Below are 20,447 nucleotides of genomic sequence, written 5' to 3' on the forward strand. Positions count from 1 at the left end.
ATCAATTAAAAAAATATTTTGCTGAATAATGGGTACGGCAGGACTGTTCCAATATCAAAGCCTGGTTGTTTTGCTGTCCTGAGGTTGACTTTGATTTGGAATTGGAGGTGGCGGTAAGTATAGTTTGTTTAGAATGAATGTTTGCGAATGATGTTACCCAGACAAAAACTGCCAACAGTAAAGCCCTGTCAAACAATGGAGAGGGCCTTCCCAAATCCAATCTCAACTCACATTATCACATACCCCAACGACACTCCAATACTTGTCAGATGAACAAGAAACCGACAAGCTCATGCTCTGTATTGCTACACTGAATTGTTATTTTATTAATTTGGCAGCCATCAATAATGCTCATTCTTGAAACACTACAATATTTGTATTTAGAGTTATGCTACGCCCATCTAATTTATATATTGAATAACGTGATAAACTCTTATCCGTTAATTAATAATAAATTAAAATTAATTAATAATCAAGGTTTTATCATGTTATTTGATGCACAAATTCAGTACATTATCATCGATGAATGTATTATTTTTCTTATATTTATAGTCTCTATTCTGTTGTTCGGATAATGCATCATGTATTCTATAGTCTATACCCCTAGCTCACTATGATTCTGAGAAGAAATAAATTCATTTATGATTTGTCTTTCTAGACTCAAAATAAAACATTGTTACCCCACTAATTTAATCAGACCGAAACTATTAAAGAACCTCAAATTAAAGTTCATAATCTTTTCTAAGTAGTTTGAAATTCAATAGTTCCTTGTCCTTTTTGGTTTGACTCTGATAAAAGATGAATCTCGGTCTTCAAGGCCTCTCTGTCCTAACAAAAGCAACCGATAATAAGAGAGCAGTAATTAATATCACCAGTACAGAGGAGAGGAGACAGCCCTTTCAGAGCCTCTATCTGAGAATCATTAAAGTTGTCTCGCACGTGGAAAAGCTTTTTACAGCTCTTTCCCTCCATTGCCCCCACTCACCCTGTTTTAAAATTAAACCGCGGCTTGGGTTGAAGACTTGAACTTGAACATACAAATATCAATTAAGCTTGTAAAGGTAACTTTTTGCTTTGAGAAAAGCGCTTTAAGGGAGTCAACCACATCGGATACCGACAATGGAACATAAGGAATCCCATGAATTTCGCCAAGGTGAATTTAACAGGAACGAGTCCAAGTCAAAGGCAAATGTCGTATTCAATACTCCGTTTCTTCAAAATTATCTCAAGTTAAGATCTGAAGTAATCTCACAACTTTGTTCTTCTTTTGCAGTCGTCTGCAACAAAAGCAGTACTGCAAAAGAGTGGTATAGTTCTTTCTGACTCAAGTTGCCTAAATTTCATTAAATGGCAAATGAGAAAGCTGACCAAAATATTTACTCCAAGAAGCAGAAAATGGTCCACTACAACTGCACCTGAACTCAAACCCCCTTTGGCAAATGAGAGAATTTAACCTTTCTCTTTTTCTTTTTCAACTTTCCAGATGTACAAAATGGTCACATGGAATGGATCTGCCATAAATCCAACATCATTTGGAATTCAAACCAAACTACTGAAGTTTTTATACAATGACAAGCTTTTACAAAAAAGGATCTATTCGTTGCTAAGGCCTCCAGTTATCTCTAAGAGCAGCCGACAATGGCATCATCAGGCACTTTGGATTGGATTATAACCCGAGCTCCTGAAGCAAGCCTGTAGGAAGGAAATCAAACTAAATTTTCAAACAACATGGACAGACATAATGGAACATAAGGGAGACAAAAAAATAAAAAACTAAAAATAAGCACCGAATAGAAAAATGGGTTAGAATCAACACTTAACTTTCTTCGATTTTGATCACCTTCTCCTTCTCTTCTCTGAAAGAATCCAGCCTGTTTGACGGTTTTTTACCTGAAACAGATTCAGTTATTCTTTTACTGCAACAATTGGATGAGGTACTAGGTATGCTTTGGGAGCTGTCAACCCTATCAGAGGAATTTCTTGGTTTGTCAGAAACAGCGGATTTCATTGAATCGCTTCGTGGTTGCTTGCCTAGCGAGGCCTTGATTGAGCGAGGAATGCATTTTGAATGTCCAGAATTAGACTCCTCTTTGTCCTCAACTGAATCCAACTGCTTTGAAGTCCTGCAATCAAATTGATCCATAATTATATCAGGATGAACAAGAACATTACTATACCTTGAGAGAAGACAAACCATCTCAATCTAATCACCAGTATAGAAAACAACTATTCTAAGATAAGTTACAGTGTCCACATAAAATTAACGTCCTAGTACATGCCTGAAATGGTGTTCAAGCAGAACTTCGAATTCTCAATAAAGCTGATTGAGATAAGAACCTGAGTATAGAATTGACCATGAAGGTTGAGCATTTCCCACAAAAATTGACATGTACTTCATGGCATTAGAAAAGAATTTACTTTATGTAAAAACACATCAATCTAAAGAAAGACAATCTACAAAGTAGCATTCTAGATTTTCCCATGAAAAAATGAACAGGGATACAAAATGACCTAGCTGAACCAAGTATCAGGTTTCTCTACCTTAGACTGGTCGAACTAGATTGACTGAAGCTTAAGTAGTCTTTTCAAGCTTGGTTCTTAGATGTCTCCTCAAGCACACGCTTGTTAACATAACAGATCATGTGAAATATTTAGACTAACCATAAATTCACAATACTCCAAGTCTCCAACATGCTAATACTAGTTGCACAAAATAGTGATAAAGCAACCAAAGCCCCTCAACAGCAACTTGGAGCATTTGCAGTCCTATACTAACACATATCAAGAAAGATGGTCCATAATCACATGTTATGCATGGATGAATAGTGGAACACCTATTGTCAATGAAGTGAGCAGATATTTTAATAAAACAATTGTTTCTTCCAACACATGAAGCCCAGAACTAATGGAGGAGAATATTTATAAACTAATATATAAAGAGTAATATTTTTTAACAAAAATATAGATGATGAAATTTAACAATTCTACTAAATATGTTTCTCCATTACATAGATTTACAGCAACAATATATTTGACATATTGTGTTCATATCGGTTGACTATAACTTTCCATAAAAAAGGGAATTTTGTTAACACCAGCTATGTAACTCAAACCCTTTTGGGTATTAAAAGATCTAATCTTTAACTATTGTGATTGTTTCTAGCATAGTTTTACATCTAATGCTGTGAGACAACTTAACTTTAAACAGTTTAAGGGGCTCCAAATGATCTTCCCATTAAGCAATGTTTTCATATAATTGGCTATGAAGTTCTTCATCATTGCAGGAATTTATAACTCATGTTGTCAGCTATTTTACATAGTTACCATGCTTCACTATCTAGTACTAGAGCAATACAACTAATAAAAGCTCATAACATAATGAATCCTTTAAGCTCTACAAATCAAGAGGTGATCAGAAGATTAAATATGGAACAAAATCATCACTCACTGATTGTATTCGAAAGGATATCCAAAGAACTGATACTGTGAGTTAAGAGCTAGAGCCAATCTAACCTGTCAGCATTGTAGGAAGAAGATCGCTTCAAAGCATTACGTTCATCTCCTTCTTCCTTAATCATTTTCGTCTCAATCAAACTCCCACTGAAATATTCTTTGTCTTCCAGTCTCAGGCCCATCAACCTTGGATTCTCAGACAAGCAATCAAGCTCTCCCAACATTATTGAAGTAGAGAACAATGGGGAAGGAAACTTTGAATGGGAAAACCTCGGCCGGTAGGTTGGAATTAGGCCAAAACTGTGATCTTTTACCGATATTGACCCGCAGGAGATCAATTGCATCAACATATTTGTAGCCTTGAGTCTTGCATTGGTTGGCATTCGGATTTCTTCCTCTTCAAGAATCCTGAAACTGTTAATTTTATTAACATCAGCTCTAATCAAGGATTCCAAAGTTTCAGTCTTCCCACCTGAGGAAGATGCACTACAGGAAGATGGAGGAGGCGAAACTGAAACTGAAACTGAATGGCCACATATCTCAGAATTCTCTTTCACACATGGAGCCTGGTTTTGATAATTCCCATTGCAAGCAGATTCTATAGACCTATCATCAGTAGAAACACCCCTAGTACAGGTTTCTCTTGTTTTAGGTTTGTTCACATTTCCCTCAGTCTGTGTCGAAGCATCTGCTGATCCATCAGTCTTATAAACCTTATACTCTGTCAAGCTTAGAGAACCGCCCCAAGAAGAATTCTTTCCAATTGTAGACTCTGGTGACACACCAGAAGAGCCAGGTCGCTGAACTGGAGGAGAAAGGTCATCATCTTGGGAATGCTTAATTCCCTTCCCATTCATGCTCGAAGATGACGAAGAATCATCTTGGCTTCTAGAAGATGCTGGTTCTGGTAATGATAATTGTTTCAAGTTCTGAATTTTGGTGTTCCCAACAGGACTAAGACGACCTGTAGATATAATTTATAGCTTTTAAGTCTTAGATCTGTTTTGTAAATGGTACAAAACTATTATTCAAGTTATAAAACAATAAGGGTAGATCATTTCAGTTCACCTGAATTAGATTCATCAAAGAGCTCAGAACCTTTAAGAACATATTCGTTTCCATGGGCAGGAAGAATTAGATCATCCTCACAGAGATCATGCCACACAAATCCATTCTTGTAGCTTCTGCATTTATCCAAAAAAAAATTAGAAAAAATAATCTGAAAACTGAAAAAGAAAAATGAGGTTCCATTTGCTTATCATTCTAATCATAGGCTCTAATTCCAATCAACCACAGACAGCTTATATTTCCAGCTGTTAACTCCTAAGAAACACCAAAATTTTCAAGGATACTAACTAATGCAGGCAAGCCAGTTTCCAATTTGTGTTTACTAAGCAGCTCTGTTAGTCCTTTTTCAATGCTTTTCTCTGAAAACAAATAGGCCATCCACAACAGTTTTGAAAAGAAATAAATGAAGATAAAATGGCTGATTGGTAATGTAAGTTTACCTTTTACAAGACCACGAATACATAGAAGCCATCCCTCTGCCTCTCAGAACATTAAGCCTATCAATCACATCTGCAGCCAACCAAAAAAAAAAAAAAATCCAATCAAGAATAAAAACAATTAAAACACAAATCCAAACGTCGACGTTTTCTCTCTCTAACTCTAATCAATCAGTCACAGTACCTCTCAAGTATAAACCGTCCGGTGACGATAACGGAACTTCAATGAAGTGAGGATGTTCAAGCTGACGATTCCTACATAGATAGTAAACAACAGCCACTTTCCGACTTAACTGATGATACTTAGGTGATTTCTCCGTCCACACTTTAGCTCTCTCCGGACTGACTTGCCGATACTTCTTCATTCTTCCCTCCATTTCACCCTCCAAAACGCACCGTTCAACACTTTGTTTCTCACTAGAACCCTAATCTGATCAAACCAACCATAACTGCCACGGAAAAAAAATAAAATAAATCAGCTTCATATGCACAGTATCGAATAAAAACAATAATAAATCAGATCTAACAAAAAATTTGAAATATGTTTCTTAATACCTGAATAAACGACGTGGAGAGAGAGAGAAAGAGAGATTGGGTTCTAAGCAATGTGTGAAGACGAAACGGAATGGAGAAAGTGAGCTGTAAGAATAAACAGGTTAGAGAAAGGAGCAGAGTCAGAGTGAGAGCATTTAAGACTTTGTTTTGAAGAAGATAGAGAGTGTAACTGAGTAGATTGTTTGTTTGTTACGTGTTGTGAGCTTAAAAGTGATGGAAATGTAAAAAGCGAGAAGTGAGTGAGTGGGGTGATGGTGATGGTGATGGTGATGGTGATGGTGACTATAGACAGGAAAGGAAAAGGGGGTTGTGGCTTCTGCTTCTCTCCTTAGTTTCTGGTCTTCTTTGGCCGATTCGATGGGACTGGGAAGTCATTTTGTTTTTTAGCTTTCTGCCTTTTTTATACAAGACACAGTAAGTAATTACTAAGGCAAATCTAAAATTATTCACCCTTGCCTTTCGGACAGCTGATGAAATGATGAGTTGTGAAAATAGTTGTCACCGAATTATCTTGTCCCCAACGTACAGTATTATATATAAATATACTAAAATATTATCCTTATAAAGACAATACAAAGAGAGTTACAAAATGATATCAGCAAGAAGAAAAAAACAAAGAAAAAACGAAGAAAGAGGGAGAGAGAGAGAGAAAAATCATGAAGATAAGAGTAAAAATTATCTTTGTATGCCCTCTTTATTTTTGTCTTTGTAAGACTAGTATTGCTCATAAATATAACACAGTCTCAAAAAAGTTAAAAAATAGTGAACAATAATTTCAATTAAACAGTATTATACGAGTTAACGACTTTTTTCCACTCAAATAATGATTTAATGACATTTTTTCACTCATAGAATTTTAAAATATCGCTTTACTGTCTAAATTTATATTTCGATGACAAATAGAAAGCAAACTCAGTGTAGGTTGTTGGGGATTTCGAAGATGGGAGGCTGATTAGTCTTTTGGTGGTAAAAAGGTAGAATTTGAGGGTTAAGATTGATCAAAATTTGATTTAAGAGAGGCGGTTGAGCAAACTCTAATCACTCGATTAACGGGGTTGACGGAAATATGGTTTGAAAAATTTTGGTGAGTGATGATCGAGGAAGAGAATGGCGGTAGTGTGGGGTTGCAATAATGTCGGAATCGGAAACAGAATATAAATTTGAATAATAAAATGGTATTTTAAAAATATGTGTGTAAAAAAGGGTCATTAAACCACTATTTAGGTGAAAAAAAAAGTCATTTACTCGTATTATACTCCCAATTAACACTCAAGTTCAAATAGCCAATTTTAGCATTAAAAGGTCACCTTCATAATTTCGAACATTAATACTTGCTTTTCGTAATAATAAGATTTGTTTAATCTCATATTCAAAATATATAGTATTTCTCTTAAATTTTGTTTTTAATTTTTGAACCCATCTATTAATTTAAAAAAATTATGGATGATGGGAAATTATTTTTCCTTTATTGCATAATGCCATGGTTAGAATTGTATTCTGTTTCTTCATTATTCAAGGTTATACACAATCTTCAATAATTACGATGCACGTAAACTGATCGGATACTCTTGATGACCCAAAAAAAAAAAAAAAAATTAAAATAAAAGTCTGACATATCTCATTCCATTGCAGTAATTTAAATCCCTACTTAAATATATGACTTTATGGAATTAAAGAGAGTTTTTATTATTACCAGATGCATGCACCCTACAACTTAATTAAAATTAATTTTGAATTAATTATTAGGGTTATTGCTTACCCCTTCAGTTGGGTAAGCCAATAGCTTTCTTTTCAACTATTAATTAAATAGATTGTAATATAATTACAACTCATGTCATGAGTCGTGACTCGTGACAAGTTGATTTATACATTTATCTATTTGATATAAATAATTCCATAACTGTCAAGGCAGTGTCGTATTCGCCTCAACCTTTTGGATAACAATTGAAAATCAATCAACACGCTCTATCTGCTTTCCCCAAAATTCCCTTATTTATTAAAAAATATATATATAATTAAAATTTATTTTATTTTATTAATGGATTATGTAACTTAGGATACACACTAAGGCTTAAATGAATTTTATTATGTTGGTTGAAGAGTTAAGTGTTGGACAACTTGAATTGATATCCATAAATTATATAAACTAACCCCATCATCAAATCAACTCAAATAATTTTCACATCTATCCATTAATAATTTATTGAAACAGAGACTCCTAACTACATTACTTATTACTAATTATAGCATCAACTATATAACTGTACCCATCAAATATTAATTATATTGTATCCTCATTTGATAAATAAAGATATGTTTGATATATGAATTTGACTAAAAAATTTCTTCATGTAAAAGGCTTGAAAAAGAAAAACTAATGAAAATGAAGGAATTGGGTGAGATTAATAAATTTGGATGGAGGCATTTCGTAGTCAAAATTTAAAGAGAGCCCCGGGAGAGGGGGCAAGACGGCTGATAATTTGGGCATAATTAATCACTATCATTGACAGTGACACAAGAGTAAATATAATTAAATTAATTGGGCATGTGGTACAAAACCATTCTGTCATTATTAATTACGTTTTACAGTGTTGTCGTTTTGGATGTTTCTAATTGTACGCAAACTATTTAACGATGTGGAGCATCTCGATTAGTTACACTTACATAGCTTGCACATTTACTTCAAATAACGGAGGCTGCTTTTCGCTCTGCTTCACATTTCAGGATTATTTTTTAATTCGAATGATATTTTTTATTTTTCAAAAATCATTTGATTTACATCACAAATCAAAGTCGTCATAAACGTTTGAAGTTAAAAGGTTATTGGTTCTTTTACCACAAACACATTTTAAAAGGTTTGGATCGGGTTTAACCCGATCCTACTTAATCCGATACGGTTTCGAGTCGAAAAGATTAAATTATAACTTAACTGGCATTATTAGTAACCCAATCTAAATCGACAAAATCATGTTGGTCAAGTTAATTTGGTGAAATTGGGTTGGGTTTTTTTTTTTTTTTTCTGAACTAAAGTATGTAATTTTAAGCCAATCTAAATCTGCCTTATTATTTTAGTTATTCGGCCTAAAGTGCTAAAACCACCCAAATGCATTTATATCATCTTATTTATTTTCTCTTAAAAGATCATGACTTTAAAAAAATTATTATTTTTAATTTATAGTATCTACATTATTCTAATAATCACAATTCACAAATCATTCATTTTGTTAAATATTTCTAAATAAGCAAGTTTGAATTCTTTTGTCATACTCAAACCAATTATGCAATTCACAGATGATTCACAACTATGTTTTTTTTTTTTTTCTCCGTGGTTTGTTCCAAAGAAAAATTGGAAATTAATAAAGTAACCATTTAAAGTTATAAAATTTGCATTTAAAACAAAAAAAATCAATGTAACTTTTATAACAAGGAAGTGACAGAAGGTAGATAAATTTAAAAAGATCAACAATGGATTTATGTTAAAAGACTAGAGGGAAGGTTTTACAGCAAGGAGGCCATTGTCTCAAAATATTTATCTTTATACTCTCACCAGTGAATGTAAGCCCAAGTAAATGGGAAGAAACCAAAGTGGACAGAGAGGGTTGGTCCAACAAAACTCGAGGACTTTAGAGGATTCTCTCTTGCATCACCCTATTCCTATAAAACAAAAACATAAAACTAAACATTACGAATGCTTTCAAGCTTGGAGTATGAGCTCAATGCCTATTGCAGACAAAAATCATGGTACCACATTGGAAGAGGAAGGCATTATCACTTGGATTCAATATTAACTTTTACATTTTTTGTGATGTAAGGTGTGCATGATTTATTCCAGGTATCCAAACCTAAAGCTTTTGACTGTGTTTGTTAGAGTATTTAGAACAGTATTTTTGAAAAAGTTGAATTGAGTTGTTATTACAAGAATATGATTTGAATTTGAAAATGTGTTTGGTAAATTTTTTGAAAACATTTTCTGAAAACATTTAGATTAATTTTTAATCCCATACATTTGTTAATTTAGCCAAACACCTCCTACAATGAAAGTTTTAAAATTAACAAAAACATTCTCACCCACTCATTAAATGTCAGTAATCGGCCACTACCGTCGAACAGTGACTGGAAGTGGCCAGATCTACGGCCAAAGATTTGGCCATTGACGACGATCATATCTTGGCTGTTGCTTGGCCCTCAATGATGGCCAAGATATAACCGTCATTGACTACTAGATGTGGTCAAATCTAGTCATCAATGGTCAAATCTTTGGTCGTTGATCTAGCCTTTTTCGGTAAGATCCATAGTAGATCTGGCCAGAAAATGTTAGATCGACACACGACCACCACATCCAATCGATCTTGCGCCATTTTGACAGATTTGGCCAACTTTCGATGATGGTGGTTGGCTGCCAGGAATATGTGGGTAGGTAGAGGTATTTTTGTCAATTTATAAACTTTAATTATTATGGGTATTTAGTTAAATTAACAAACCTATGGGGTTAACAAAGTCTAAATATTTTTAGTTGAATAGAATATGATTAGATTTTGAGAATATTGAAACAAATATGTATTTTATATAGGATTGGATAAGAAAGTATTCTAAATAGTAAACCAAACATATAAATAATTTTAAAATGCAATTTTTTTTTATTATCATCCGAATTCAAACTAAAATTAACAAACTAAAAAAACATAAAATAATACTTACCAGAGTTATAGTGTCCTTGTTGCCACAAATCATGGGCCGGCGTGAAGGCGAGTTAGGGGTAGCCGGCGGTTCAAATGAATTAGATGAAAGTTGAGACTTGAGAGAGTTTTGAGTCTTGTGATGAGGAGGGAAATGATTTTTTTGTTTTTCTAATGGATTATTTTGTGTAGACAAGATTATTATAGAAGTGTGAGCTCATTAAAAAGATCCACTCATATTTTGACTCATGGGAAAAACTTTTTCTTTTTTCGAAACATATTTGGGTCGGGTCGTGTTTTTTGGTTTTTTAGTCAACACGACACCTGACCCAACCAAATTAGGTTGGCATCAGTACAAGTATACAACCCAATGCCAACTCGAACCGTTTGAGGACTCAATCCGACCCGATTTTTTGTTAGATCAGGTCAGGTGCTCGGGTCATGCTTTTTTTGCCCACCCCTACATTTAACCATTAATCAAACAAGAATTAAAACCAACACATCAAATTCTAAATTTCTAATTCAATATCATTTCATATATGTAGCTATTAGTATGCACTTAAACTTCCTTCTAATTTATATTTAAATATGTTTTATTCATTGCTAACAATAGTTAAGTCTCAAATATCCAAGTGATTTTTGAGAAAGTATTAAATATCTTCTAAAATAATAATAATAAAAAAAACTATGAATATCTAAATTCAGTGCAACAGAATATATTTTAATATTTCTCAAAAAATCCCTAGGTTGGGGAAGGAGTGAAAGAAAGTAAAGATGAGGGTTTGACTAGAATTAGGTTATATTTGATTTTCTGATACCTGTTTGGATTAAAAAACAAAATATGTGTTTGTTTACTTATTAGGATCATTATTTTGAAAATCAATCCGAATTAAATAAGATTTTTTCTATTGAAAATGAAAAGTGGTGGGGAATTATTTTCTATTATCCTATTCTAAAATTTTCCCAAATCTATTCAATTAAAAACAATTACATTTCACAATAAAAATTTATAAATTAACAAAAACACCCCCACCCACCCACCCAAGCTACTCTAGGCCACCAGCAACCATCACCGGACGCCGGCGTCCGAATGACGTATGACTAGTTGAATCTGACCGGTCATGCACCGATTTGTACGTTTTTTGCCAGAACCACCATGAATCTCGTTGAAAACGGCCAGAGATCTAGCTCCATAGTGGATCTGGTTAGAAAAAGCTAGATCGTGCGTCATTCTGGCGACTGCCTATTGCCGTCTGGCCGTGGTAGCCGGTTGTCGACAGTTTTAGGGTGGGTGGGGTGTTTCTGTTAATTTATAAACTTTTATTGGGGGGAGGGGTGTTTAGCTAAATTAACAAATGTAGATAGTTAAAAAATTATCTAAATATTTTCAAAAAATGTACCAAACAACTATTCTAATTTTTATCCAACTCTAATATAATTTTCAAATATTATACAAAACACATTCTCATAATTATATCCTATTTGATTTAATCATATCTTATACTATTTAGATTGTTTTTCATAATAACATTTTGCAAATAACCTACCAAACAACCCTATGTTTTTGATGACAATTTCATCCTTAAAAAACAAAGAAGTTTGATGGCATTAGGTCTCACGGGCGTGAGTGATATATTTCCTAATAGTTTTGGGGGGAGCGTAATTAAAATGACAATAATTAAGGGGTTTGGACATATACGGTCAACTATATAGTCAACTATGTAGTCAACTTAATAATTACACTTTCCCAAAATGTACAAGATTTATTAAAGTACAAATCTAAGTATAAAATCTAATAATTTACCAATTATACCGTTAATGAAACAATAAATATTATATTACATACTAATATATAGCACTAGCGACTATGTAATACTTGAAAGTCTAGATGTCTGAGTCTAGAATATAACAATATGATTTGGTAGCATAATTAAAGCATGCTAGATAATAGACGGTGCTAGTTTTGAAGTCTAGCGCATTCCAATTATTTTTGTCATTGTAATTTTGTATTAAGGGCAAATAAGTTAAATCATGTAATTTTATGCTTAAATCTATCATTTAAACAAACCTTTTGGCATTTTGTGAATTAAGATTAGTAAAGTTGTTTATATGGGAAATATTTCAATAACTAACCCAACCGACATAAAATGATTAAAAATGCAAAATTGTCGAAACAATAGTTATAATGTCAAATGGTTTCGTACTGAATCATTAACCCTCAACATTTTCTCATATGCAAGGAATAAGGAAAACCTGAAGTCTTCAATGAGTAAACTAAATTTTTCTAGAAATCACAATAAATACTCGTAAAAATCATTTTCATGTATTTGTTATATAATTGTTATTGTACTTATATATTAATAGATATGTGTACTCATATTTGATATGTATATAATGAGCATATATCATTTTAAGCGTGGATATATATAAATGTATTATGAGCTTCATTATGAATTTGATAATATCCATGTGATAATAATTTGAATGTCTTGTTTTTGTCCTTATATTTAGCGTAAAACATGTCTAAGGTCACAAGCACAATCACCAAGATTTTTATAATTGATTTAGTCATATATAATATGAAAAGAGAGATAAAAATGTGATAATATCTGTTATGCCTGGAAAATTAGAGCTGACGCAAATAGGCTGTTAGCGCAAGTGATCAGAGCTTAGGTAAGTCCAGGTACCATTCAGGTGCAGCCACGTTGCGCGCTGATGCAAGAGGTGTGGTCCTGTCAGTGCAGTAGGTGCGCGTTAGGCTGGTGAAAGGCTGGAGGTGATCCACGTGTCCAATCCCTGCAAAACTCGAGTGAATTACTCGAGCAGGTGAATAACGGGGCACAAAGGAGAATTTGCACAACAATCTGACCCATTCATGGATTTAGTAATCATTACGTGTAATAGCCACTTTCTACTCAAATACTCATAATGAAATACATATAAAATAATATAAAGAAATTGGGCCCAAAATTTTCTTTTTATTAAATATATATATATTCTTTACAAACATATACATTTTTACACAAAATTATAATATGTACAAAAGTCATCAAAAACATGGTGGACAGTGTAACCGCTTCCCCTCGAGCGCCGACGTCCATCCGACTGTGTCCTCACCTAGATCCTGCAAAACATAGAAAATAACGGGGTGAGCACTAAAACAATGCTCAGTAAGTAAATCCTCTACTCATCTATCCCCGTAACTCTCTCTCTCTAATTCTTTCCTTACAACTTCTCATTCAATTTCTCTTTGGTACTTCTCTCTATTTCTCTTTCTTAGAACTCTTTTCTAATAACTCTTTAGTAAGTCACGGCCCCATCTTACCGGGGGCACGGCCGGGACTCGCTCCCACTCTACGTGACCTCTACTCGTTCTAGCCGATCGGACTCGGTTATGCATGGATTCGGAACCCTTGGCCATGTGAGTGTATAATCTCTCTCTCGGGTACTCAGGTATAGCCCTCATCCGCATGCACTCTCACGGACTACACCACTTCTCTTTCTCATACTCATGCCGCTCTCTCAATGCGGCGTACATGCGGGAATACTCTATCCATTACTCACGGGTTCTCCATCGCACAACCTACTCTATGCTCTTTTCTCTTTATTCTCTAGTGCTCATTCTCACCTCCTCTTTACTCTTAAAGTAGCTTATACTCAAATTCTCTACTATGTCTCAAGCTACTTCTTAAGTGTATAAACAAATGTGTATAGATAGCTCATGCTCACTAGTGTACTAATGAAATGCCAAATACAAGATTTCATCAAAGCAGTTATTCTGCACAGGTCACACTGAAAATGACATAACTTGGGTTATACATCTCGGATTGCTACGATTTTGGTCTCGTTTTAAAGCTTAGAAACAGGGTTACAACTTTGATGTTTTGGTCTAAACCCAGTTCAATCTGTAACATGCCCAACAATCACTTAGAAAGTCACGGCAGTGACAGGGCAGATTTCACCTAGGCATTTCATCAAGCAACTCATGTGCATATAAACACTCTACTAAAATTACTACTATACTTCATTCTCTAGTCATTCAAAATGGGAGAAAACTTCCTCATATAACCATAATCCCTGTCAAGAAAAGTACTTCCAAAAAGGTTTACACAACATCTCTCAAACTTCATCTCAAGTTCCATTTCTCAATACACATTAAAACACTTCTCATACATGAAGTGTATCCAACAACCACAAAATAGCTACTCATCTCAACTCAATTTCTCATCAAGCATGCTACATACTTATACATGCATACATCCCTACTCAAAAGCTTATTCAAATCTCAACTTGGTTGGATTTACTTACCTTGTGAAAAAGTGACTTCTCTAGCACTTTTCCTTTCCTTTGTTGTCTTGTCTCCTCTCTACAACTCAAAACAACAGCAAAAACAATACCAACCAAATAAGACTTCACTATAACTATAAGAAAACTCACATCTAAAGCATGAATCCTTACCTTAGGATGCTTTAGATGAAATCTCTACTCAAAATTACTCAAAAGCTCTCTAAACTCCTTAGAAATCTTGGAAGATTGGATGGAGAAATTGAGAGAAAGTAGGCAATGGAAGAGGCGGTGGAAATGAATGAATAAAGGGTTTCTCTACACTTTAACTCATTTGAGCTCATATTATAAGCATCATTTCCCATTTTGCCCTTGTCCTTCCTTGAAAATTTCATCTATGTCTTTTGATTCTTTATAAATACACCCCCACACTAACCTATTCTCCATGAAATTTCCTTACATTTTACTCCCCACTTTTCCTACTAATTAGGGGTAGAATGGTCATTGTGCCCCAAAAGAATAATTCCCTAGAAAACTCAAGAAACTTTTTATTAGGCTCGTCGCCGCGGCGAAGAACTTTCCGTCGCCCCGGCGAAACAGGGCAGAACCTACCCGTGGGTGCAACTCCTCCTCGCCGCGGCGAAGCTTCTTCTTCGCCCCGGCGAAGATTGGATTTCCAAACTTCAACAAAAGTCAACCAATTTCAAGGCAACCATTTCAATTAAAGACTCACCAACCAACCATGACAACATACAAACCCATTTGAAGCTGAAACAGTAAACTTTTAACTAATACAGCAAATCTTAAGTACGTACCTCAAGTGGGATATTACATTACGTGATTTCATCCCACTATAAATAGAGGGCTCCTCTCCCGTTTGTGAGATTAGCTAATTTCTCTATGTAATAGCTTACTTATTTTCTCTTTATAATAACTTGTAAGTCAGTTCGCTAAACGCGACCTGACCTCGGTATATTAATACAATATCAGTGGACGTAGGAGTCGCTTTTTAAGCATCCGAACCACTTTAAACATCATTCTCCATCTTTTATCCATTCTCATACCCCTATTCGCGTGTGTTCTCTGAGTCAGCTCAACATTTCACACGTGTATTTAGTTGGTGTCAAAATCACGCATCAACAGTTTGACGCTAGAAGGAGGACCTGATTTAGTATTCGTCCTTCATCAAGAGAATCTCTAACTAACTGGTCCTACAATAGCAAATGGCTCGCAAATTGGAATCTGAGCAACCCGATCATGGTGAGGAAGAAATCCCCTAGGTTCAAGAGGGCACTTCTCCTGAAGTCCCCCCAATTCTGCAAAACCTTGCGGGGATATTCCTTCAAGCTCACAGCTTGACTTAGCCGTCATGAGCTACCTGGAGAGGTTCAAAAATACTCTCCAAATGATCAACCGAAGGTTGGACCGTTTAGATCGGGCTACACCACCTGAATCAAATGAGCTGGTGCCACCGCCTAAAACTCTTACAGGTCGCATGAAGGCGCAAAAAAAGGCGATAGCCCGTGCTGCGCGCACTGCAGCACGTCAAAGGAAGGGTAAGCAAGTGGCGAACAGTGGGCCTAAAGGCTCCAAAGGGCCGTCAAACACTGACCACGTCCCGGGTAGAATACCCGTTGCGTTAAGGCTCGGTGACAAATCACATCCTGAGCTATCCCATGCCACATCACACGAGCACTCTCACAAAAGTGATGCGCGGGGTGATTCTTATCACCGCCAGAATGACGATCTCAATCGTCATCGTGTGGGAGCTTCCCACACTCCACGGGGCAGTTCGTACCACTACGGAGGTCGTGAAAATTCCTCGCACCATTCATCGCCATCACATGGCTCTAGCCAGCGTGTGTCAAGAGCGACCGAAACTGCCGACCGAGACAAAGAGGAATCCGAACTGCGGAATTTCCTCAACCGCAATCGTGAGGGTCAAACCCACATGGGGGAAAGCGATCCCCAGATAGCTCTGCTACCTCAGATTGAGGAGCTACAACAAGCTCTAGATCAACTAAAAGCTCAGCAAAATGAGTAAGGACAAGTCACAGAAGCGTCTCCTTTTTCTCGGGTTGTGTTAGCCGCCCCTTTCTCATCCAGATTCAGAATGCCCAATATGCAGGCGTTCAATGGAAATTCTAATCCGTAGGATCATTTATACGAATTTAACGACCTGATGGAACTTTATCAAGTTTCTGATTTGGCAAAATGCCGGTGTTTGGCAGTAACTCTTATGTCTCATGCCAAGCGGTGGTTCAGGTCGGTCCCAGTGGGATCAATCAGCTTGTGGAACCAGATGAGTTCAACATTTTGGAGACACTTTCAGGCAAATAGACAGTTCTCAATGCCTTTGAGCTACCTCAGCAACATAAGGCAAGAAAGGAATGAATCCTTCCAATCTTACATCGATATGTTCCAAAAGGAGCTTCATAAAGTAGCTCATACTCCCGAGGAGTTCGTTCGGACTCTCATCATAGCGGGAGTTCGTCCACAGACCGATTTGTGGAAGGAGCTGCAATCAGAGGGCGATGTTTCTCTGACCCGTTTTTACAACCTTACAGAGAAATACATCCGTATTGAGAGCTCAGTGGCGGCGCTCCACCGCCACGACCCTGGCACTTCCAGCGATGTACCAGGTTGGGGTGAAAATAGGAGAGTTGATTGTAGATGGGCTAATGACGATCAACGAAAAGGAAAGAAACCTCAGTTCGAGCCCAAAAAGTCTTATGCTCCAGTTCCTCGTCGCGATCACGAAAGAACTCAGTATACCCTTTTGAATGCATCTGTTTTGGCCATTCTTGATAAATCAGAAGAGGCCAATCTACTCGGAGAGCCTAAGCCCATGAAAGGTCTCTCCTCATCCTGAAACAGTAAAAAATACTGTCGTTATCATAGGGACAATGGGCATCACACCGATGAGTGTCGAGCTCTTAAGCAGGCAATTGAAAATCTTATCAAGCAGGGACATTTCAAAGAGTATGTTGATGACTCTGCTCCCGTAAGGGAGAAAAATCAAGAGGAACCGAATATGAAGCGTCGTGATCGCAAGGGTGTCCGTAGCGTAGGGATAATCTTTGGAGGACCGCACCTCAGAGGAAACTCGTGAGGTGTCTAGGAAAGATATGCTCACGCAGCCTATCACGACCCCATCAGTGTGATAAACACGACGCAACGACCACTAAAGGTTAGTAGGGAGGAGGAAATCACCTTCTCCAAAAAGGACGCAGTCTGATTGCATCATCCCCATGATGATGCTCTTGTCATCACGTCCCAAATAGGGCGCTTTGACGTCCAAAAAATATTGGTAGACAACGGAAGCGCTATGAACATCCTGTTCCAGATAGCTTTTGAAAGAATGAAGTTGGATGAGGCCAACCTGAAGCCCGCCTCGATCCCTCTATATGTTTTTACAAGGGATAATCGATCCCCAAAAGAACGATCTCGCTTCCAGTCACGCTGGGTGACTCTGACAAGGTGACCAAAATAATTGAATTCTTAGTAGTAGATTGCCCATTTACATTCAATGGAATTCTAGGGCGACCTCTACTGAGGAACTTCAAAGCAGTCACTTCGATATACCATCTCAAGATGAAGTTCTCCACCCAGACAGGGATAGGGGAAGTAAGTGGATCTCAGCACGCATCTCGCGACTGTTAAGTAAAAGCAGTGCAGATGGTGTGCAAGGGGAAAGATATCTCGCGTGGCATTACCAAACAGGCAATGGCGATCAGTTGGATCGAACCACAGCTTGGCCCAGCCGAGGATAATATGGATCCTCGTATCCAGGAATGCCCTGCCAGTGGGCTAGTTGAGGATCTAACGGAAATGTCAGTCGACCAAAGCGAGCTGAGCAGAGTGTTGAGGATTGGAAGCAATCTCAACCCCTAGCTCGCTAACGACCTGATCAGCTTCCTTAGAGAAAGTATTGATGTGTTCACATGGACGCATGCCGACATGGTCGGGATCAGTTGGACATCATTTGTCATGCCTTGAACATCGATAGTGAAGCCTAGAGGTGGAAATTTTGGGCCGGGTTAGGCGGGTCAACCCTAACCCGACCCGAAAAAATACGGGTTAAACCCGGCAACAACCCTCGGGCGGGCCGGGTTACACAATGGCAACCCGCAACCCGTCAGGTTGGCTATGTGCAACCCGACGGGTTTTACGTTACAACCCGCCAACCCGGCGAGTTGTAACAGCCAACCCGCTAACCCGCCAGGTTGCAACAGCCAACCCGGCGGGTTGGCCAAAAAAAATAAAAAAAAATAATTTTTTTTTTCAAATTACCTCTTTACCCTTGAAATATAGCCGTTGGAGGGGTCCTTTTCGTCACTTTTCTTTCTTATTTTTTCCTATAAATTGGCTCTAAACTCTCACATTTTTCTCACAACTCAAATTCTTTTATTCTCTCATATTCTCTAATCTCTAATCTCTAATCTCTCAAGTCTCAATTATTCATTTATTAGTTTTTGCAATTTGCTCATATTTTAATTTTTATTAGTTTTTGCAATTTTTAATTCATATTTCCAATTTTCCAAATTCCAATTTCCATACTCCAATTCTCTATCTTTAATTTTTATTTCTTCTACATCAATTTTTTTTTTCAACTACAAGGGATAGCTATTTCTCTCCCATCAATTACAATGATGACGAGACAATAATTATTGTAATTTCTTATTTTATTTTTTAATAAATGAATAAATTTAATTATTCTTATATTACAATTTTAATGTATTAAAATTGAATTAATATTTGGAATGTTAACCAAAAAAAAAATTAATTTAATTTAATTATTGATATTTGAAAAGAAATTAACAATTAACTAAAAACAATTACATTTATAAATTGTTAATTATTCATTTGAAAAGTTAATTAAACATTTAAACTTAAATAAAATAAAACAAAACAAAATTAAAAAAAAAAAGAGTCAAAAAGCGGGTTAACCCGGCCCAACCCGCGCCTAACCCGGCGGGTTAGGGTTGGCTTTCCAGGTTGGGCCAGCCAATTCTCTAATGTTGGCCGCCCTAACCCGGCCCGCCAATGTCGCCGAACAGGTCAAGACCGACCCGCCATTTGCAGCAACCCGCCACGGGCCGGACCGAGCCGGGTCGGGCCGGGTCGGGCTGGGCCGGGCAGGTTGCTTTTCCGCCTTTAGTGAAGCCAAACTAGTTTACCAAAAAAGAAGGGCGATGGATCCGAAGCAGTATGTTGCCTTGAAAATCGAGATAGATAACCTCTTTTAGAACAGATCCATCTGAGAAGCACTCTACCCAAGCTGAGTTGCCAACCCAGTTCTAGTAAAGAAGTCCAATGGCAAGTGGCGGACCCGTGTTGACTTTTTCGACTTCAACAAAGCCTGCCCAAAAGACAGCTTTCCCTTGCCCAGAATCTACCAGCTCGTTGATGCCACCTCTAGGCATGAGTTGTTGAGTTTTATGGATGCATACGCGGGATACAATCAAATTCTGATGTATGCGCTAGATGAAGGGCATACCTCCTTTGTAACAGATCGGGGGTTGTATTGCTATAGAGTTATGCCCTTCGGCCTAAAGAATATTGGTGTAACTTACCAGCGGTTGGTTAACTAAATGTTTTCCTAGCAAATCGGGAAGTCTATGGAAATCTATGTTGATGACATGCTAGTCAAGTCGCATGTGGCTTCAGATCACATAACACATGTCGCTGAGATGTTCGACATCCTCCGGGAATACAGAATGAGGCTCAATCCTTTCAAATGCTCATTCGGAGTATCCTTAGGAAAATTCCTAGGGTACATGGTTAACCAGCGGAGGATAGAGATAAACCTGGCAAACGGGCGGGTATGGTCCGGGTAGCAATGGGTCACGGGTTAACGGGTGAAAAATTCTCGCGGGTCGACATTTTCATGATCCGTACCTGCCCGTGCGGGCGCGGGTCACCCACGGGTCACCCGTGAAAATGAAATAAGCTTTTTACATTTTTCATATTT

At 36.9% G+C, this 20,447-nt stretch overlaps 1 protein-coding gene across 2 annotated transcripts; it reads right to left on the bottom strand.

Annotated features, from left to right (window-relative positions):
- Positions 1–1,062: 1,062 nt before the first annotated feature.
- LOC116119365 (protein UPSTREAM OF FLC) lies at positions 1,063–5,695 on the bottom strand. 2 transcript variants are annotated; one of them, XM_031405302.1, is made up of 7 exons: positions 5,514–5,695; positions 5,143–5,407; positions 4,962–5,031; positions 4,522–4,637; positions 3,514–4,417; positions 1,821–2,123; positions 1,064–1,692 (listed from the first exon to the last, which is right to left on the bottom strand). In XM_031405302.1, the coding sequence occupies exons 2-7, from the start codon at positions 5,333–5,335 to the stop codon at positions 1,623–1,625; spliced, it is 1,656 nt and encodes a 551-aa protein (XP_031261162.1). In that variant the 5' UTR covers positions 5,336–5,407; positions 5,514–5,695; the 3' UTR covers positions 1,064–1,622. The 2 variants fall into 2 exon arrangements, with proteins under 2 accessions (XP_031261163.1, XP_031261162.1); XM_031405303.1 differs by lacking the exon at positions 5,514–5,695 and having other exon boundaries at positions 1,063–1,692; positions 5,143–5,381.
- Positions 5,696–20,447: the final 14,752 nt, after the last annotated feature.

The sequence above is a fragment of the Pistacia vera genome, unplaced genomic scaffold (genome assembly GCF_008641045.1).
Source record: "Pistacia vera cultivar Batoury unplaced genomic scaffold, PisVer_v2 Contig883, whole genome shotgun sequence".
Taxonomy (NCBI): domain Eukaryota; kingdom Viridiplantae; phylum Streptophyta; class Magnoliopsida; order Sapindales; family Anacardiaceae; genus Pistacia; species Pistacia vera.